The sequence below is a fragment of the Epinephelus moara genome, chromosome 23 (assembly GCF_006386435.1).
Source record: "Epinephelus moara isolate mb chromosome 23, YSFRI_EMoa_1.0, whole genome shotgun sequence".
Lineage (NCBI taxonomy): Eukaryota > Metazoa > Chordata > Actinopteri > Perciformes > Serranidae > Epinephelus > Epinephelus moara.
Window position 1 is genome coordinate 7,823,397 of NC_065528.1, and position 23,360 is coordinate 7,846,756.

The 23,360-nt window shown below is 41.0% G+C and overlaps 1 protein-coding gene across 1 annotated transcript in view; it reads right to left on the reverse strand.

Annotated features, from left to right (window-relative positions):
* The window catches only part of ano2b (anoctamin 2b), a 119,438-nt gene that overhangs the window by 94,329 nt on the left and 1,749 nt on the right, over positions 1-23,360 (reverse strand). Inside the window, exons 2-4 of the mRNA XM_050036193.1 lie at positions 16,820-17,016; positions 13,940-13,981; positions 10,023-10,406 (exon numbers count right to left, since the gene is read on the reverse strand). Of these exons, the coding sequence (XP_049892150.1) occupies positions 10,023-10,406; positions 13,940-13,981; positions 16,820-17,016 (623 nt within the window). The remainder of the gene's footprint in view (positions 1-10,022; positions 10,407-13,939; positions 13,982-16,819; positions 17,017-23,360) is intronic.

Below are 23,360 nucleotides of genomic sequence, written 5' to 3' on the forward strand. Positions count from 1 at the left end.
TTTTGAAGCGGAAATGCAATCACCAGAAGTAAAAAGCTGACATTAGGCTATAAACAAACTATACCCTGGTCGCTGACTTCAACGTAGCCACTACAACGAGGCTGTAAAGCCGTGTTCCGTGTGATGGCGTTCTGTAGTCTCATTTAAGCCACTTGTTCACAGACACTTAAAAGCTTGAAAAATCATGAGTGGGGGATTTACTGACATATTTTATGTCGTAGAACAAAACATGGAGGGCACTTACATTTGGTGAACCACAGACATTATTTCAGGCATCTAACAAAAACCCAATTGAAAAAAACCCACTCTGACTCTGAGACGAAGGAACCAATAGTGCTAAAATGCTAACTCACTTCCAGGTTTTAGGACTCTATTAAGGGTGCTTTTGATTATGCTAACGTGTCTCTTTGCTTCCCCACACTTCTTGCATCTTAGCTCCTCCCAGTGAGAATTTGAGAGACAGATGTGAGAAAGAGACAACTGGGATACACCTGTGTTTCCTCGGTCTAAGCTCCTCAAGATGCCTCCCCACTCCTCATGTCCTTGACATGCATTTAAGGGATTGGAAGGTCCTCTATGGTGGCAGAGGAGGAATAATATCCGGGTTACGGAAGGAGAGAGGACTGGAGGAAGCATAAGTTAGCATAATGAAAAGCACCCATAAAAAGAGACATCTGTAAAACCATTGACAAGACACCTCTGAATGTAAACAGGGCCAATTAATACTGTTTGTATTGTGCATTTTTAATCCATGGGGGGTTTATATTTGTAATACATTGAGCCTAAGCTGCTTTAACATGCTTACTGTAAGTCTGTGGGTTTATATCAAATAATCTTCACAGCATCAGAACTGTTGCAGTAATTGCCTGAAATGTTTTTCCCTCCTAAAGAAAAACGTGCTCACTTAGTAATCATTAGTATTGTGATTCTGATACATTTTGTGATTACCAGCATTTCTACACGACACAGCAGGACAGACAGGTGCAGTACAGACGAGTGTGCTCCTCATCCTCCCTGGCCGCCTGTCAAACAATTTGTTGGGAGAGAATCATTCTCTACCTGAGGGAAGTCTTACCAAACAGTTAATCCTGCTCATTCTGTTTCCCAAGCCCCCACAGACTGAACTCTTCAAAAGTCCCAGCTCCACTCCTTGAATTAACATCTTGCTCTGATTTAATTAAAAGCGTTCTGAAGGAGGCTGTCCCTCAGAGATCGAAGGTCAACTCAATAATCCTCAGACACAGTCAACAAGTTTGACATTTACACGCACTCTTCTTTTTTCCCAGCATCCAATTAATCTGAAGTCAAACAGGTTGGACACAAACAGGAGAGTTTAGTTTGGTACAGAAATACTTTGGCTTTGTCTTTCATCTAATGCCAACAATTAAATACCTTATATATATTTAAGATATTAAACATGTTATGATTCAGTCTACTTTTTAAAAAATACCTTAAATTATCTAATTATGCAGTAAATCACATGATGAACTTAATATCCATGTAAATATTACACTGCTGTATTGTGATGCTTAACATTGACTTTAGAAAAAAAAATCAAGCCTTGGGAAGTGTCAATTTACAGGGATTATTTTGGATTATTTCTGAGTCATGAAGTGCCTCAAACTGTCTGAATAATCAGTTTATTACTGCCACATTGGCTAATGTGTATTTGCAATATAACACTGTCATGATCTTTGTTGACCTGGTTGTCAATAACAGCTCGAATCACTGTGGTGTTTTGCTGAATGGTTGGTTTATTCGGTGCCACATTCTCAACCTCCTGTGACAAACAAAGCCAAACTGAGGAGTCCTATTCCATTCCATCCATCCATCCATCCACCCATCCATCCATCCATCCATTTTCTTCCGTTTATCCTGGGCCAGGTCGCAGGGGCAGCAGGCCGAGCAAAGCACCCAAGACATCCCTCTCCCAAGCAGCGCTTTCCAGCTCCTCCTGGGGGACCCCAAGATGTTCCCAGGCCAGTTGAGATATGTAATCCCTCCAGCATGTTCTGGGTCTGCCCCGGGGCCTCCAACCAGTGGGACATGCCCGAAACACCTCCAGCGGGAGGCACCCAGGACGCAGCCTGATGAGATGCTCGAACCACCTCAGCTGACCCCTTTTGACACGAAGGAGCAGTGGCTGTACTCCCTCCGGATGTCTGAGCTCCTCACCCTATCTCTAAGGCTGAGCTGAGCCCAAACTCATTTAAAAATGCTAAAGAGCAGATGTGGAGGAAAGTAAAATTGGAGGTTTGTCATCCAATACCAGGCCCACAAACTGTGTTAGCCATTTTCTCAGATGACCCATAATTCCCCCAAAGGTAAAACAATGTCCATTAAAGCCTTTTAGCACACATTTAATTAGCCTGACATCAAAGAACCAAATCACAAATGTGAATTAGTCTGGAACCTTTCAGTTCATTTTTCAATTTCGAAAGAGTGTCATCAACAGCTGCAGACCAAAATACCTCTGATAGCAATTAGATAGACCTCCAACCAATCAGAGCAGTAAAACATGTGACATATCGCTGAGCAACAGACCAATGTGAACAGACGACAGCTTGCAGAGATGAGCTGTGATGGCATAGCATCAATGTGTCTGAACAAGTGTTGCCATTTCGCCATCAGAATTTGAAAATAGTACTTCATCAGAAACTTCCACGACAACTGTGGCTATCTTGGTTGTGTCCCAGGCGCTTGGGTGCACAAGCAAAAAAAGGCTTTACCATGTATATAGCGTACTGCGCGAAGGTTTCCACAAAGTGTCCACCACCGTTTGAAATGTGACCTATGTTAGATAACAGTTGTGATCACCTGACCCATCTGAGGCCTGCTGGAAATCTGTCTGAACAGGGGGGGGACCAGACACATCTGCCAGAGCAAATAAAACATGAGCTTAATGCCCTTATAAACCAACATGTCAGAGGTTAATGCTCGGTCTCTGTGATGTAAGTTCATTAGTTCAAATTACAAAATATGTTTCCGCTGCATCATCCTGGTGCAGATTCATTTCCTTTTGATGCTGATTCATGACCCTTGTGGATTATCATCAAAGTTAAAAAGCTTTTATTTACGACATTATTTCATTATCTGCACATGGACTTTGGTGAGAAAATGCATTTCCATTTTCTGATTGTATCTATATGAGTGATTAAGTGAGCGGCAAACCTGCAGTTATTATCAGACAATGTTCCCTCTCTCTGCCAGAACCTCCTACAACCACATCTAGCTGATGGAAGGAGTGTAATTATGTTTGTCAGTCATTTTGTAAGAGTACCCCTCACTACATTCAAATGAGGGATATTGGAAAGCAGGTCTTCGTCTTTATATTGGCTGCTCTCGGCAGCAGATTCGATCTACCCCTCAATCCACGAGATGAGATAAGGAGCTATCAGTCAGTCAGCTAATCTCATCCTGGCTTAGGCTCCGTGGCCACACTGTCAGCAATCTGATTAATACTAGCCTGCAGACCACACACACTGCCAACTGGCTGCGAGCCAGCACACACACATGTCCGCGCAGTCACATGTGTTTAGCGGAATAGGTATTACACACTCACATAGAAAACCCTAATTCTGTCCATTGGTATGACACTGTAAAAGTCAGACTACACTGCATATGTGCAGATAACTCTGCCCTGAACAGTGTGAGCCTATTAGCACATTGTATAACTGTTCCTGTTTCTAATACTCAGTATTAAGGATGTAACAATTCACAAAATTGCAAGCCCATTCTTTGCAGCTTCCAACAGCTGATGTGAGAGACACTTCATTATCCCAAATGATTCCTCTTAGTGATGGAGCCAAAGAGCAGCAGCAGTTCATTTGGTAACAAGTGGAACTTTAACAATAACTACGTTTGTACAACTCTGTGGCAGTGAGCCTGCAGCCCCACTGCAAGAACACAGAGCACACAAACTGTGCGTTCTGCCAAGCACCTACTACACACACACACACACACACACACACACACACACACACACACACCAAAAGAAGGACTGAACTACACACTCTCGCACACAAGTACTGGTTGCTGCATAACATACAATCAGAGCGAAGCGATTTGTACATGTCAAAACAAAATTACCCGTTTCAGGCTAAATTGGTAAATCGATACAAAGAGGTCAGCGCAGCAGCTGTGTTGGCTACAGTGACTAGAATTTAAGTCTGCCAGCTCACATGAAACCGTCACGGCCTCATGTGGAGTCCAACACCAAAAATAAACAGAATCCCAGTCATATATAAAGATGGTAGAGACAAAACAGCAAACACCGCATGGGAAAGAAGTTTAGATCAGACGCAGCATCTCCCGTGATCGTACAGGCGTGGGCGGCTCTAAGTTCAACAGGAGCCCTGCCAAGTCAAAGATATTCTTTTTTTTTTCTTTTTTTAACCATTAATTTGGAAATGAATGATTTGCATTTGTAGGGGAGAGTTTTTACTGTGTTTTACTGTCATTTACAGTTGATTCCTCTCCTCTCTGTGTTTCACTGAGGGTGGGGCTTCACTTGACGTCAACTCATTAAGTTGTGTACAATAATGCAAGTGCCACAGGCCTGAGCTAAAAATGGTGTCTAAAACAAAATTACTGTTCTGTCTATGAACCTTGACAGTTATTATTGAGCCACATCTTAATTGTTCTTGCTGTTAATCTATGTTTCATGTGTTATTGGAGCCAATTTAATCGATAATAATATCACAATGAAAGTTGTGATGTACTCCCCTAGTAATTGATTGGGTTAGCATATCCCCCCACCCCCACCCCCACCACTTACAGGAAGGTAACGAAATCACATTTAGAAAAGTGCAGTAAAGGTAAGTTATATTCTGTAAACCAGTGGTTCTCAAATGGTGTGCTGCCAATCCAGGTGTGCTGTGGGACTTTGTGATACCCACACATTATTGCAATATTCAACTGGGCCTATACAAAAAGTTAGGAATGAATTTTTAATGGACTCTATCAGTATGTTGTGCGCACCCATTTCCTCACAAAGAAGCAAAAAATTGTAATGGAATGGAATAGAATGGAATGGAACTGAATTGAATTGAATTGAATTGAATTTTAATGTTTTTAAAAAACCTTCACTGGGAACCTATTTGTCACCGTTTGCACATGGGAATTCTAAGTGTGTGACGCATCAAAAGCCCTGACTGGCAGCCAGTGTGAGGGATGATAACATTTAAAAGGAGAAAGCCGTCAGTGGGAGCAAATTACAACAAAGCACCAGTGAATACGACCTACAACTGAAAAAAAGAGGAAAAAAAAAACCTGTCAGTAGACAGTACCACAAAAGCTACTTGTCTTATTTGTTCTTATTTTTATTGTCTTACGTCGTGATAAGAGTGAAAAAACACGTTATAGAAGCAAAAAGGGCACAAAAAGTTCAAAAACCACTGCTATAAACTATCATTTAGCAGTGTAGGTCACATGAGGTCAGAGAGTTAACACTATGTATATGAATTTTCAAAAGAACATGAACGGAGCTCAGAACAGAGGACAGAGTGTGATACATCTTAGGAAAAGATACAATTAATCGTTCAGTTCGAATACTCTGCACTTCACAACTTTGGTCTGATCAAATCAAGTGGAACAATCCCCAGTTGTTTCCATATGATCAATACAGATCCACAATACTGGCTATAGGTCTGGGTGAAATGCCAGTATATACTGTGTGACATATGACAGTAGAAATGTGCCCAGCAGAAAGGTTTGGCAAAACCGTTTCTACCATGAGACCAATTCGAGGCAGGGTTTGTAGCAAATCAGGACTGGATTCTTGCATGATCTGCCCATTTCCTTTATGTCTGCCCAAATCACGTTACCCTGCGAGGCGGCAGGGTAACGTGATTTGGGCAGACATAAAGGAGAGTGAAGTTGCAAATAATAATACCTGGAAGTGTTGTCCCATGGGAAGCAGGTTTTTTTGTTGTAGTTTGTATGAAAGTTCCAAATAAAAAAAATATAGTACAGCATGTACTGTATTGAGATACACAACCATTACCATGATATAAAGTGACATATACCATGATAGAAGAATTCAGCCATATCATCTACCCCTACTATTTACAGTAAACATTGTTGGCTGAAGGTTTCCTTTGTCCTCACAAGTGCTTCTGGATGACTGAACAAGGCAGAGTGACTCAGACTTGATTTTTGTCTCCATTGCTCAGTTTGCTCAGGTTTGGTGCACCAACTTGTGCATTTGTGTGTGTTGCCCTGGATACAAGCTGTTTCTGACACAGGGCAGTCTGCAATTCTTAAAATACCTCTTCTGGAAAATTTTCTATCAAGGCTTCACCTTAATTATTCTGTGGTCAGTTTATTAGGAAGGTTTGGTGTTCTTGAAAAGAAAAGTCCTGTTATGTCCGTCTATCTTTTGATAGGCTTAAACTTGCAAGTAAAATGCAGTTGGTCCATGTTTGACATTCTGCCACCTCAATATGATATCTATAATTTAACCTTTTGTGATATTTGCCTCTATAAATGTCATTTATTTAAGGTTAGACCCACTGCCAAAGGAACACATGGGGTCTAAACCGGAGCCTCTGTGTGAAGTTAAAAACAATGGTGAAAGGGCTCAATACTTCATGTCAATACAAGAGCTGAAATAAATCATTCTAGAATAAAAAATAGAGGATTTGTGGGGTAAAAAGGAAGGCCATTGGGTTTATGTCCTTTTCTGTAAGATGTTTCAACCTTGTACTCACCATATGGACTAATTTTTCTGCAAAAAAAAAGTCAGAAAACTCCTATTTTGGTCATGTGAATGAACTGTTGTCACTTAGCATGGCGCAACAAGGTGCAAATTACTGCCTGTTGATAGTGTTTACACACTGACATGATCTTATTTCACATTCTTGGTTGAGAAAAAATATTCCACTCACATGCTTAAGCTGAGCAGGTACAGTTGGATATCTTAGCGTCCCTTTGGTCATGATCGTGCCTGCACTTCTGTTCGCTTCAAAGCTGACACACACTTTTACCTGGTGTTTCTGTTATTTTGTCCAACAGCAGCAAGGTGACTAAAAAAGAAACGGCTCAGTGCATAAAACATCAAAGGGAAATAAAAGATAGATTTCAAAGTTTAACAGAAACCTCCTCATGACACTCGTCTCTTGCTGGTGTGATAGCCACCTTGCATCCCTAACAACACATTGAGTCTCACCCACCTCTTTCCTCTACCATCTGAGCCAGGTTCCTATGTAGGCGCTCACCTTAAATAGCTCAAGACAGAGTTACATCAGCTCCTGTGTCAGGGTTTAAAATCCTGTTACAGTCTGTACAAACTGTAGTATCTAGTCTGTATATCAATCCACAGGCTGTCGGATAATGTCCGAGATTATACTCCTGATTACTTCTCCAGGTATTGTGATCGAATAGATCAACTGTAGGGAGATTACTGCTTTTTCAAAATGTAAGTTTGACATCATCTGCCAGCAGACCACCAAGGGAACATGTTAGTGGTTTGTATATTTTGACCATTTCCTACTAATGCTCTATAGTTTACTCAAAGCTTCACCAATCCATGTTTTTAAATAAGACACCCTGCAGTTCCCTTCAGTTCTATGGAGCACTCACTGATTGTGTTTTGAGGCCCACAGTGTTCATGTTTTGTGTCCCTCTCGTCAGCATTGTTTCCGGCTGCAACACACAGCTGTTTGCAGCAAAAAGCTCTTTTAAACCTACTGTACACCACCAGTCCAGCCCAAAACAGCAAGCAGACAAAGCCAGCAATTAGCTGGTAAACAGAGAGGAGTATTTAGCAGCTAAAAGGACAGATACACTCATCGGCCACTTTATTATTAGGTACACCTTGCTTGTACCAGGCTGGACCCCTTTTGCATTCAGAACTGCCTTAATCCTACGTGGCATAGATTCATCATGCTGCCTGGAAATATTCCTCAGAGATTTTGGTTCATATTGACATGACAGCATCACACAGCTGCTGCAGATTTGTCAGCTGCACATCCATGATGTTAATCTCCCGTTCCACCACATCCCAAAGGTGCTCTATTGGATTCAGATCTGGTGACTGTGGAGGCCGTTGGAGTACAGTGAACTCATTGTCATGTTCAAGTTGATACAAGGCAGGATGGATCCATGCTTTCATGTTGTTTACACCAAATTCTGACCCTACCATCTGAATGTCACAGCAGAAATCAAGACTCGTCAGACCAGGCAACGTATTTCCAATCTTCTATTGTCCAATTTTGGTGAGCCTGTGTGAATTGTAGCCTCAGCTTCCTGTTGTTAGCTGACAGGAGTGGCACCTGGTGTGATCCTCTGCTGCTGTAGCCCACCTGCTTCAAGGTTCAATGTGTTGTTGGTTCAGAGATGGTCTTTTGCATACCTTGGTTATAACGAGCGGTTATTTGAGTTACTGTTGCCTTTCTATCTTCTTGAACCAGTCTGGTCATTCTCCTGTGACCTCTGGCATCAACAAGGCATTTTTGCCTAGAGAACTGCCGCTCACTGGAAATTCTATCTTTTTCAGACCATCCTCTGTAAACCCTGGAGATGGTTGTGCGTGAAAATCCCAGTAGATCAGCAGTTTCTGAAAAACTCAGACCAGCCTGTCTGGCACCAACAACCATGCCACGTTCAAAGTCACTTAAATCACCTTTCTTCCTCATTCTGATGCTCGGTTTGAACTTCAGCATGTCTACATGCCTAAATACATTGAGTTGCTGCCACGTGATTGGTTGATTAACTATTTTCATTCACGAGCAGTTGAACAGATGTACCCAAAAAAAGTGGCCGGTGTGTGTATTCTTCAGGAGTTGGTGGAGACCAAAACAGAGCTAAAAAGGAAAGTGATAGACATTCATAAGATGGCAAAAAACACTACTTCAAATTCATGCTAATGTTGCTCAGTTTCTGCTGGACTCTGTCGTCGTCATTGTTTTTTAACATGTTTGCTATGTCAACTAAGGTGATAACACATCAATGTGAACAGCTTGTTAAGCTGCTCCTAAATAACCAAAAAATAAATGAAAGCAGGTTTAACTGTCAACTTTTAGCTAATGTTCCTGATGTCAAGATGTTTTTTATATTTCTTATTTTTATTGCATCTTTTATTCTTATTATAATCTTTATTTGAATCTTGTTTGGTTTATTGTCTATTTTATTTGACTGTTACAGGGTGAGCCTGCCTGAGGCCTATAACTTTCACTGTCTCATTGCTGTGTACAATGCACTAGCACATAAGACAATAAAAACCTTCAACCTTGAGCACAGTGGGCTTTTATTCCATTAAATGTTCCCACATTTCATACAACAGCTTGTTTCAGACCAAGGTTGTTTTCTACAAACCTTTTAATGCACCAACAAGGAAGAGTACACACCAAAAGCACCAATCTGAACTGCATCCCCTACATTATACCAGAGACCATCTTGTAAGGGATCACTCCAGCTACGATAAAGCAGTGCGCAACTTAACACAAATTTGGACCAGGGGCATGAAGTGGGGGGAAATGGCCCCTTCCCTACCCCACTATTTCTGGCGCCCTTGCTTGGACAACACCCATCTTCAAACTCACCCACTGTGATCTCGACTACACAGGGGCGTAAAGTGGGGGTGCCAATGGCCTACTTCCCTACTTCAGGACCCCTCGCTCGGATCACACCGTTCTTCAAACTCGGCCTTCATTTTCATCTCAACTACAGACCTGTAAAGTTTCCTGACTGCATCTTGCTTGGTTGTGATGCAATCATGTTGACAAAATGTTCCCACAGACAGACAGACAGGCATATACACAAACACTTGGCAAAGTACTCAAACCAGCTTCTGTGGTAGTTCCCGCTATGGTAGGTGTCTCCAGGACCACATTTTGCAATGATGACAGACACAAACAGACTTACAAGGTGAAAACAAGACCAGCCGTCAGGATATTGTCACAGCTGCTAAATAACATGTATAAAAAGTATGAGATATGGGCCCATCTTCGGTAATACAATGTCTTGGAGACAAGAGGAAGGGTAGGACATGGACATTAGCATGACCACACATGTACACTCACCTCTCTGTCTCTCTCTATCTCCAGGCCGGCCTCCACCAGGTTGGCCTCAAATTCCTGTCTGATTAAACGCATCTCATGGTCAGCTGGCTCCGTTAACTCGTTCCCTCCTGCACCTCCAAGTTCCATAAACACCTCGCCGGCACTGGCAGCATCCCCTCCCCGTACGCTGCCTCTTCTTGCTGCCGCATCCGAGACCGCCGAAGGGGGAAAGTTGCCATTGGAAACGATGGATAATCTGTCGTGTGAAACTGAGGTGCTGGCGCGAGATCGAATGGAGCTGCGCCGTCGCTGATGGAAGACCAGAACGTAATCAACTTTCCGTCTGCCATCAGAGAAGTAGAGGCCCTCCCCGCTGGCCTGAGGGCTTGAAGTGGAACCCACAACCTGCAGGGAGTCAAGAGAAACCAAAAGGGAATTTAAAATATACAGTAAGCGAGCTGTGCTGTAAAACAGTAGCACAGTAGCACCTACCATTGAACCTGATGTTAGAGGAAACCCTCATCTCCATCATATTACCATTTGTTTACAATACTCAATTGCAAGGCATCACAATCAATTTAACAAGTACATAGTGTTTAAAGCCAGCATACACAGAACCTTTACGCAGCAGTGGAGTTATGTAATAACTGTTTGAATGAACTTAAACATCTACTGCACTGTCAGCACACGCAAACACAAGTGGCTTTTGGCAGGTTCTCAAAAACACTGAAATGAAAACCTTCAGCAGCAGAGTGGGCAGTCAGCTCACCTTTGGCAGTTTTATTCTTTATTTAGACAGAGGGAAAGTAGAGAGGGAGACTAAACATGGACGACACAAGAGGGAACGCTCTATAGGCTCTGGGCAGGATGAGAGATTTTCTAACTTCCTAAGAGCAGGTTTCTTACTTATCAGCAGGACAGGCTTTTAAAATGTGGAGTTAAATTCTACTCTGTTCATAAACAGTGTGTGTTTGTCAAGGCCGTATCCTTATGTAGTCACATGCTTTTATTTTGTTAAAACAATAAATAATGCAACATCACTTACATTAATTAGATAGATAAATAGATGAGCACAGATGTATCGTCAAGCTCAGGTTTCCCACAGAGTACACAGTATTAGCTTAATCTTTCATCTATTGTGTCACTGTAGCTCTGCCATTGGTTGGGTCTTGCTAAACAGAAAAAAATGCTAGTGTTAGTGGCTTAATCAATCCTTAATAACTATTTGTTTTTTTTACATGTGTGGGAAAAATATCTCCCAGATTCATGAAGAAATGCTTTAAACCTGCAATGAGTTTTTTGGCCACTTGGGGGCGGCAGAAACAAGTTATCAACACAGCACTGACATATCACCTTTTGAACTGATTTGGTAAACTTTGCAGCGAGCAGTTGTGAATGTATAAAAGACAGTTTGTATGGACTGACATTAGCATTCATTTGGAGTCGTGTTTCTTGCCACCGAGTAAACAAACGTCGAATATTCACTCTCTTTTAGCTCTGCTTTTGGTCTCCACCAACTTCAAGGGAAAACCAGGGAGATATATGGCACTTTGGATGCTAAATGCTCCACCATGTTCAACAGCTAGCGTTTTGTACTGTGTCTGTTTGCCATTTGGTAAGACACTACGAGAGCCTTGGGAGAGAACAAAACTGTTAAGTCGAGGGCTGGACAGCTAAACAATGAGCTCAGACTCTCTATAAAACTCTGTAAAGCCGATGCATATATTCTGTTCTGAACATAATAATTCTTTGTCTGTTCATCACAACGAGCAACCCCCTTTCAGAGAATGCGTACCTTAAGAGATGGCGCCCCCACCCAAAAAATTTATCACAACTTCAACTTCCCATTCTCTACTGTATGACAAAAAAAACTACCATGATAGTGCCAGTTGGATCCAGGATCCTTTCCTGTAGGCCTATACTGTTTGTGTGTGCAATTAAAAAATGCCTCACCATTTCCCACCAGCCAAACAGCTAACATTGTTTTTTCTATCATACTGAGTGGACAAACTTCAGTTTTTACTGATTTTACCATCCTTGGTATAGATGCTGAAACATCAGAAAATGTAGTTCACAGGACTCCCTTACTCAATGTTAAGTTTAGCTTGGATCTAGATGCGGCTACATGCTTTGTTGGTTCGAAGGCTAGATTAGCTAAAATATTTGAAAGCCCTCAGGCATCCATGGTCCTCTCACACAGGTTTTTTCATTTATTTAAATTGATTCAACCTCTTATAAGGCATGCAAAGACTATATTTGATTGATATCTTGCTTGCACCTGTTGGGTGGAACAATTTCCGCCTTTATCTTTTTGGATATTTTCAGTTTCCTATGGCTCTTGTTATATACACAATGGGTTTTAACCTTAAGGTTAAAATTGTGCACAACTTTGACTGTTTTCTCAGTGTTTCTTACTTTTAAACAAGCCGACTTAAATTTCAGTTTAAACATCAGGGTAATTAGTCGTTAGGAACAGCTCTAGCTGAGCGGTACATGTAGGCTAGTGATACTGAACAGCCTGTGGGCAGTTGGGGTGGGCAATATTTCCCGAAAATAACATCGCAATATTTAAGGGTAGTTTTGCAAAACTTTTGCAATTTCTTGCTCCTGGTTTATGACGAAATCACTTGATGACACTGACTCCTGTGTGTGCACAGTGAGACAGTAGAGGAGAGATGCTGTGCTGCTGCCAGAGGAGCCGCTGAATGAGTTCCCTCTGAGCGGTAACCTGCTAAAAGAGCCTGAGAAGTCCGGGGCTGTTCATAAAACATTCAGGACACCACAGTTTATTCCACATTACTGAAGCTGCTTCTCTTTTTGGAACCCCCTGCAGAGTCTGTAATAATTTCAGTGCTAGCCAAGCTTGTTGTTGCCATGGGTAACAGTATGACATAAATATGTCAACAAGTCGCGAGTATCACAGTCTGAATTTTTCATATCATATAAAAAATTATACTGGTATTATTGTGAGCAAGATGATATGGCACACCCCTAGTGGGCAGAGAGGGTACCAGCTTGCCAACCGACCATTTTCTAATTTACAATGAAAATAAATTGATTCACACTAGGAACCTTTTTTTTGTACTTTGAATGTAAATAAGGTCCTAGAGTGCACTGATAAAAGCATCAAAACAGAGGGTGTTTATTAAAAAAAAAGAAAAAAAAGTGCCCAAGGAGGATCCCATGGACCCCCAACAGAGGTCCAGGCTAAGCCCTGAACGTAGTCAAATCCTAGAAACACCCCTGCATACAGTCCAGCTGACCTGTGCGGGACAGCTACAACTGGATTTGCCTCTTAGCAAACATGAGTGAGGACAATGTCGAAAGGCTTAGCACAGGCAATTCATGTATTATATATCTACAGATAAATATTAATAATGTTTGTTTATTAACTGGCCCCTGGCCTCCTGTCATTTTGTAAAAGTGGCCACCGGGCAAAGCACGCTGAGTATACCTGATGCAGGCTGCTCCCTCAAACTCCTGGAACTTTCCAAAGGCTTACTGTTTGCTGACACTTCTTTATAATGAAGAACATAGAGCGAAAATTCCCATTTTGGTTTAGCCAAGCAGAGTCATGAAGGTTCCCACATGCTCGTGTTCTTTAAAGGGTTAACAAAATGTTCCTGAAGGTTGCCAGAAGGTTATAAATCTTTTACAGAACCTCACCTGTTTGCTACCATAAAATGTTTTGTCGTTTCGTGCTGCCTGTTTGGGTCTAACAGTCTCCCACACAGCAGTAATAGTTAGACTTTCTGTTTGTAGTCAGCTTACCGTAAACAGCAGCACGGAGTTCACAACAATGTCGGCAAATGTAAAATGACAGTGAAACTATTAACAGCAGGGCGTAACACAGACTGGCCACAGGTGAAGCTAATTAAAGTCAAGACAGAGACGAGAGAAGCAACAGAGTGTCGGCGGATGGATACTGCTGTACTTACAGGGATCTTGTCTTCAGTCGGGGAGATCTGCATGCTGTTGCGCTTTAAAGACATATAGAGAAGTACAAGAAGAAGAAGTAGAAGAAGAGAGGGAGTGAAAGTTGGCGGTTTTCGCAGAAAAAGACAGCCAGATTCATCATCACCACCTTCACCCCCGTCATCCCCAAATGAGACCTGAGGTCACTCCAGTTAGTCCACAGTCCAAGAGGAGCGACGGCTCATCTGCACCAGAGCTCATTGTTTTCTATAAAGTAGAATCAGTGAGATAGAAGAGACTGAGCACACACATATAGACTCAGCAGCCTGATCGCATGCTGGTGATACCCATCTATCCCGCTGTGTGATCTGGAGGCTGCCTGCGCACCGCCGGCGCTTTTGGCACGGAGTATGCCACACTGTAAAAAATGTCTGTCCTCAGCTTGTTGTTTTGGTTGTGATGCTGAGTCTCAAAATTCCGTTTTAAATAAAAAAAAAATAGAATAAAATATTTCTGCCAAGTTGGTGAAAATTCAAATAATTTCCTGTGTGGTTTCAACTGTTTATAGATATTTTTGATTATTTATGAACAGGGCCGCCCATAAGGGGGAAAAGATGGAAAGGGCCCCTGGAAGCCTGTAGTATGAACATGTTCATCCATTAGTAGCTTAATGAAAGACAATTTTTATTTTGAACCAAAATATTCATTAGTACTTGTTAAACAACAAAAACATTCTACAGTCAAATGTATACTGTAAAAAGCTGTAAAATAAAAAAAAACTCTTGAAAATGGTATTAGTCACTTTTTTTTGTACACAACCTTTGCCAGAAAAAAAAAGCCAGCCACATGACCTAAAAGGTTCGCTGATCTAAACCATAGACTGTATATAAAGATGGACAACGCTCTCAACTTCCTTCCACTGTACAAAAGTGAAGCCAAAATATCCCGGTTACGGCCGCTGCCATTTTGTGCTGATGACATCATTTGGAGCCAGAGTCTGCACAATAGCATTCTCTGCTGTGTCAAATTCCCATCCATACACACGTCAGCACCATTGATCGTGAGCGCATCATTTGGCATACATAGCTGTTAATCGTAACATCAAACCTCCTTTTTATAGCATCAAATAACAAATTAGAACCAAACTTATAAGAAAAAACAAAAATTGAACAAACAGCAGTGTGATAAGAACTACCTAAAATGATTGAAACCATCTTTGGGAAAAATTTATTTGACGTGCACTTTGATCTTTCACTTTTGCTAACATGGAGGGGGCAGGATTTATGACCTATACTGCAGCCAGCCACCAGGGGGCGATCAAGATGTTTTGGCTTCAATTTTGGGGAGCTGTCATGTCATTCATTTTTATTATACTGTGATCTAAACTAGTGGTGTGTCTCAAATCACATACTTCCGTTAGTACACTTCAGTGTAGTATACTATGTGCACTACGTACTCATTGGCGTAGTGCGCGAATTTCGACAGGGTAGTGTTGTCTCAAACCAAACACGGCCGTTTTGCACTCACCGGAAATGATGACCGCAAATTAGCTAGTTAGCAAACTAGCATTAGCATTAGCATTAGCATTAGCGTTATCGTTCGCGGCACCAAATCATTACAGACTGCTAACTGCTAACACCCAGTAAAAATACTGCTGGCATATACCCAACAACAGTATAGTGGTGCTTAGTGCAAAAAACACATGTATTTGTACAATGCAGCGGCATTCACAGTCACACACTCCTTGGCCGCTATTTCCAGTTTGAAAAGTGGTCCCTCCCCTTCCGCTACGTAGCCAAGATGGCGAGAAGTGTCCAGAGTTCCACACTCAACTTCTTGAGCATTTTGAGTGCACCATCGGGGTACTCATAGTGCACTTCATTTTTCCATACTTCTCAGTGTGAACGCACTTATGCACTCAAAATGGTAAGTTTAAGCACAGAAGTACGTGATTTGAGACACAGCCTAAGACAGACTTTGTCAGGGGCAGAGCCATTTCTGTAGACTGACCGGTTCCTGATATACATTATATCTCAAATTTTACCTGACAGAAAAAAAGAAAAAAAAATGCATTAAAATGTAGAGCTACGTAATCATGCCCTGCAGCCCTTTTCCTCCTATTTCATATTTTTTAAAAATGATATACTTATCTTGCTCTTATTTTAAAAAATGACAGGTTAAGATGGATATTTTTTGTAGTGTGGAGAGAGGGAGCAGCCTTGGTTGCTTAGACAGCCCACTGATGTAACTTGGAGAGAGACCTGTGTTTTCCTAATAGCTACACCATAATCACAGAAGCAAATATAATATAAAATGTAATTGAAGCATAGTTTTTGTCCCAGGAATATATTTCTGTCTTCCTCAGAATGAGTATTTTTAGGTGATATTTCATGACACACACACACACAGATACCTTCTGAGGCGCAGCTAACCTCAGGCTTTACCATTAACCTATTTCTAATATCAGCCTTAATCCTCAGCTGTCTTTTCCCTAAACTAACATTAACCTTGAACTGATGTGTTCATGCTTTTTACTGAAATTCAGGTCAAAGTCAGTTCAGGTCCAGATATCTCAGTTACAACTTTTATTTTGAAAGACTCCAAGAATAAACATCTTGAGAAACAAATTTGGGAGAACAGCTCCCTCCATCATCATAACAGATTAAAAGTCATGAAGTCGTTTTAATGAGATTCTTTCTATTTTATGCTGAGTCATAAAATGATGCAATGGTATGCAATACGTTTCCCGCACAGGAAATATTACATGATTAACTCATTTTTACAAGTTGTTCCTAGTGTGTCTGAGCAGACTTTAACCTCAAACTGGTTCCCAAAACAGGAAGGAAAGGTACATCAATGTGTTGTTTTTTACCAACACACACTTTATGTGTTTGTTTAATCACCTGTAACAAATTCTGTGATTCCTCAGTCCAGGGTTCTTCTTTATAAGGCTCAGGTTCCAGGATGCTGTAGGACATGGGGTCCAGTCCCATCCCGGACATGTCCTTGGTCAGATGATACAGGGCGTCGCTGTGGATGGAGGAGGACTCGCTGAGGGCTGTGGCCACTCGCATGAAGCTTGCACCATTGGTCCATGATTCTATAAGACATTTATTTGGAAATGCAAAGATTGTAACTCAGGGTTTAGCATCTTGATTGGACACAAAGGAACTCTATGCTGAGGCAAGTAGAAATTAGTCACTAAAACTCAACACTTTAGACATGGAGGTGGTGAAGAGGTGCATATAGACACTGGGTCCAGTTTACTCCAGGTAAATATTTCCCACCAGGGCCACAAAAACAGAAAAGTGAAACAAGGTGAAACTGGAGCTTCTTGGATGATTCAGCTGTATTGATTCAGGTGTATTTTCACATCTTGTCCTGTGCAGCTTTCTTTTGTTTACCCAGGCAAAGTAAACCAGCCGTACTGAAACTTTCAAGCTTGCTTCCCATTTATGAATTTCAGAATAGTCGTAAAATAAAAATAAAAAAAGGATGAGGATGTGCCTCTATCCTAAAATAATTGAGACAACTGCATGACTATTAACGTAATGTTCTCAAATTTGGTTGAAAAGATTTGCCAGCTGTCAGTTATTGCCAACACTTATGATACATGGGTTGTGGTAACTTTAAGGGTGGAAGAAAAAGCCTCCAGGGGAGAAACTTGTTGCTGCATCTTAAGTTGCATCTCTCGCCAGAGATAAAAGTAAACGTCTCTGCCCTACAGCCCATTGATCTCCAAGACATTTGGGGGAATAAGCTTTTTCGCTTTCTTGCCCAGAGTTAGAGGAGAAGATCCAATACCACTCTCATGTCTACATAAGACCAGAGCCAGCAGCCGGTCAGCTGAGCTTAGCACAAAGACAGGAAACAGGCAGTGCCGGACATAACACATTTGGCACCCTGGGCAAGCTCTCCCTGAGCACCCTCCACATTATTATTGTAATCTTTTATATTTTTTTGTATTTTTCATGAACTAAAACAAGAGCTAAAAAGAAATACACAAATAAACTTCGCTAACAAACAATAATAATAATAATAATAATAAAACAAATCATACAGGAAAATGGTAGGCCTATGTGCAAATTTGCGATTTTCCCTTACTCTAATGCTCTCCATGTCCTTTCCATTCCAAACATACTCTTTTTACAAACTCTCACACAGCTTGTGCAGTATAATCCAAGTCTCAGTACTTCCCAAACACACGCATTTTGGCTTAAACCTCACTATTTCAAACACTTTCACATAAACAGCTCAGGCGCACCACTTGTCCGTGCCCGAGACAGTATATGTGGAAGTGACTTGGTTTATACAGCATGGAGTTTGTAAACAAATGTTTTGATGTAGTTTTGCTGTTGTAAAATACGGCCCCCCATTACTTCAGTTCATTAAGAATTTTCTCTGTTTTTGGATTCTTCGTTCACCGTTGAGGCATGCAAGCAAAGCAAAATTTTCTGCTTGAATTTCAAGCTTGGGGTGAGTTATTGATACACAAATTATCATTAAGGGGGTGAAGTGTTCCTTTAAATGTCAAGAATTAACACCTTATATCGTCTTTGTTTAACTTTTATTTTTAAAGGATGTAGTGTGGTTTTATGTGGGGTTATGTAACTATTTCTTGGTGGAGTGAAGACTTGTCGTCACTGTGAGGTTGCTAGGAAATCTGCGGAGGCTTCAGGAAGTTACTGCTCCTGGCTAAGAAATAGTCTGCCACATAACTCCCCCTTATAACCACAACCTGTCATTTTAATACCTTTTGTATGTATTTAACAACTAAGATGTTATGTGTAAACCACGAGTTATAGCAGTGCTGGTAGGCATTTATTTCTTTTTACCTTTGGACAGAGCTAGGCTAGTTGTTTGCCCCTGTTTCCAGTCTTTATGCTAAGCTAATCAAACATGCTGCTGGCTGGAGCAGTACCCACCTACTTTCCTCACACACATTTCCTTATCAAACCTACATATAGGACCTTTTGGTTATGACGCAACCTCACGATTTCCTATTATTTGAAGCCACAAATATGCAAAGTGTCCTTGTGAAGCTTTGTTTCACACTGTACAAATTGATATGCGTGTCAGTCAATCACAAACCCTGTCTCAAAACACACACAACACGCACAAATGACAAGCCTACATAGAGCTCACTTCTCAACAATCAGTCTCAAAACACAAAGAAAACAATATAATACAAATAAAAGAATAAAACACAAGACAGAGAATATTGTAAATGGTAAAAGAGTTTGATTGTGTACACGGTGCAGGGAAGAAAACACCAGCAGATTACTTGTTGCTCAGCCACTGTTTAAATTGAGAACTGTGATTTTTTCCAAACAGCTCCTCTCGGAGGAGTTTAAAGTTCAGTGGTGACAAATGAGACATTCCTCCATCTTTATCAAGCTGATTGCTGTGTTGTCAGGAGCTGCAACAGATTTTTTAGTAATAAGGTTACTATGTGTGCGTATGGTTATTTTAGGGATACAGACAGCTGTAGCCATAGTAACGCACCAGGCCACGTGCTGTGCTCTCATTTCAGCACCACGGACAGCTCGCTCTATTTCATTCTATCTTCCTCTCCCTCATCCACACACAGTTGGACAACACTTTAACATAGTGAGTGAGCAGGAACCAGGTCAAGAGGGGAAAATATTTTTATAATGTCTCTTTTGAAGTATTTTCGGCCTACAAGGACAGAGATTTTATGGCAACAGTTGTGTTTGTGTTCCTCACTGCTCACTTGACAGCAGCTCAGTAGCCTGGAGGTTAGAGAGGCAGGCCTGTAACTGGAAGGTCGCCAGTTTGTATCTAGTAGGAGGGGAAATGAATGAGAAAATCCCTCATGTATAAATATAAAGCAGGGCATCACAGAATAAAACATGTTGCTGAATGTTTCTGGATTTTGAAATAAAGTATAAAGTAGGTTAAACAAACACATTTTATGCACATGGAAACAGACATTCGAACATTTTCGAGTAGAGATTCCCAAAATAGGTTTTGGGGGTTGTGAGGGTCCCCTGGCCTTTACCTGCAAAATGTCAAATTAGCAACACTAAAATGAACACGTATCAACAAGGAGGAGATTCAAAATGACCACGAAGAGATGCAAAGGAGCTGCAGAGTCACAAAATGACTACAAAGAGATACAAAACGACCAAAATAGACACAAATCAGAGACATTCAGAGACACAAAATGATAATAAAGACATACAAAAGAACTATAAAAGGACACAAAATGGGCACAAAGAGATGCAGAGGAACTACAAAGACACACAGAACGAAAAAAGACACAAATATACCTCACAGAGACACAGATTGACCTTTAAAAAGACTCAAAACAACATCAAAGACATGCAAAGGAACAACAGAGAAACACAAAATGACTACAAAGAGATACACAATGAGTACAGAAAGACACAAAATGACCACAAAGAGATGCAGAAGAATTGCAAAAAGACACAGAATGACTACAAAGAGATGCAAAACTACCAAAAAAGACATAAATATATCCATGAGAGACACAAAATGGCCTCAAAAAGACAAAAAAGGACAACAAAGACACGCAAGGGAAGTATGAAGAGACACACAATGACCACAAAGAGACACAAAATAATTACAAAGAGATGCAGAGGAACTGCAAAGAGACACAGAACGACCAAAAATACACAAATATACATCATAGAGAATGCAAAATGGCCTCAAAGGGATAACAAAACTACCAAAAAATAAATATATATATCCCTAAGAGACACAAAATGGCCTCAAAGGGACACAAAACAACAACAAAGACATGAAAGGGAACTGCAAAGGGACACAGAAGCACTACAAAGAGACACAAAATAACTATTGAGAGGCACAAAATGACCACAAAGACATCAAAGGGAACTGCAAAGGGGCACAGAAGGACTACAAAGAGACACAAAATGGTCTAAAAGGGACACAAAACAACAACAAAGACATCAAAGGGAACTGCAAAGGGACACAGAAGGACTACAGAGACAGAAAATGACCAACAAAACACAAATATACCTCAAAGAGACACAAACTGACCGTCAAAGAGACACAAAACAACAGAGAGATATAATGACCACAAAGAGATGCAGAGAGACACAGAATGACTACGAAGAAAAACAAGTCGACCAAAATAGACACAAATATACCCTAAAAGACACTAAATGACTTCAAAGAGAAATTAAACAATTACACAGAAACACACACAATCCACAAGGACACACAAAATTACCAACAAGAGACACAAAACAACAACAAAGAAGGCAAAACCAGCACAAAGTCTGTGCGTCTTCCCCCCAGTGCAGAAGAGGCAATGGGGCCCTTCTGGATGTCTGTGCCCAGGAACCCATTGCCACATAATCTGCCCATGTTCATTTAGCATAATTTGTCGGAAAATATGTAAAGATTAATATACATTTTGCTCATTTATGTCGTTCTGTTATCATGTTTAATACCACATTTCCTTACACAAGGTGTTTACGGAGAATTAACATTCTAAATTGGGATTTAACATTTCACTTTGTTTCCCCTTTTGTGTGCCCAAGAGTTAAAAAGCTTCCTCTGTCTCCTAAAAAAGTTGCTTGATATAATATCCGGACCTTTTGGAATTTCACACTGCCCCGGCTTCTCAGACTGATTGTGTAAGATAAACACTCTCTCTATCACAGTCATTTCTAATGGCTGAGACAAAGGGCATCCTTCAGAGAGCAGCTAATGGGCAGCAGCACTGCACAAAGCCTTAATGCTGATGCTTTTAAACATGTTGTCTCAGCTCTGCCTCGCTGATTGTGTGGAAGCCTTCACCCTGTCTTATTTTAGTTTCATGTTGTTACCATCTTGATTAATTTAAAATCGCAGCTGTAAAGATTTTCAGCATTTTGAAGTGATGTGCAAGTTCTGCAACACCTGTTTTTGAAGGTGTGCTGAAATCTGCTGAAAAAAAATTCAAAAATGTGTTCTGTTACTGCAGAAGGATGTTTGACACTAGTTGGCTGTTTATCCACTGCAGACAGATAGTTTCTCCGAGCTTCTTAAAGGTTCCCTGTAGAGTTTCTGACCTATATTAAAGCTATGGAGCTGTTTTTATATGAACGGGTCTCCTGTTATTTGTCCCGTGGCACATGCACGAGGATGCACATGCACTCATGTGGGTGATGCGATTCACGGTCCTGTTTCACACTATTCTTCTGATGGTGGTAATGCACTGAGAAATAAAGCAGGACACCAAGAAAAATGGAGAGGAAAAGACGGCTAAGTAAACACTTAAAGATATACTATGCAGGGTTATCCTAACAAACAATGTATAACTCGTTTAAAAGTAATCCCTCTAAGTCATCACTTATGACCAAGAAGAAGTGTGAGGCCATGTATTTTTCTGCAGAGACTCTACCCTCTACCTGTATTTTATTTCCTTCTTACTGCATTTTGCTTCATTTGGGACATTCCTGGTCACAGCACACAGGTGAGGTTGGGTAGCAACCCAGTGCCAGACAATAAACAGCACGTATCTAAGAGATCTAAGAGGAAGCTATGAAATTTGTGGAACAGCAACAAAATAATGCAAATATGGCGAAGCGAAATGCCAAGCAGACAAAGCTGGGGTTGACATTGGCGTTGGTGTTGGCGTTGGCTTTCACTTTCATTGGCAATAACAAACAGTAACTGACAATTTGTGCATAGTATACCTTTTGAAATCAGCTTTGCAAATGTTTTATGAGGAAGGTAATGCATTCAACAAGTTTGCAGTGCACACAATGGTGAGTAACACTGACTATAAACATAACTTTTGTTGGTCTACAAGAAAACTCCAAAGGGCCCCTTTAAAGCGGTATCTAACAAGTGGACGTACGAGCAGGATTTTGTCACACATCACAACTAGTTTGGAAGACAATCATGATCCAAAACGTAACTCAAATGTAACCTAAATGTAAAATAAGTGTGTGAAACCAGAAGCTTCAAGTGCACTGAACTGAAAAATTTCAGACAATAGACAGTAGCTTCAGTCCGTCCTCATCCCCAGGCTGTCAAATACTTACACTTTGTCATACACCCCAGTGTGTGACATCAACTCCAAAAGCACACTTTAGCATCTTTATGAGATGCACCAGGCTTTCAGCTAACTCTAATGTAAACCAATCCACAGAATACTTGACACTGAGAGCAACCAACATGGTATAAAGAGAGAAAGTGGGCACAGGGTGGGAGGGAGGGGTGGTGGACAGGTCAAACAAAACAAGACTTTCACCCACGAGACCACAGTTCATGTGTGAAACCAAAAGTCACTGTTGTTTTAATGTAACATAACATAATTTACATATGGATATTTTTGCGCTCTGAGAACGCAGGGTTACTCATGGTCCCTAAAGTCTCCAAAAGTAGATCAGGAGCCAGAGCCTTCAGCTATCAGGCTCCTCTCCTGTGGAATCATCTTCCTGTTAC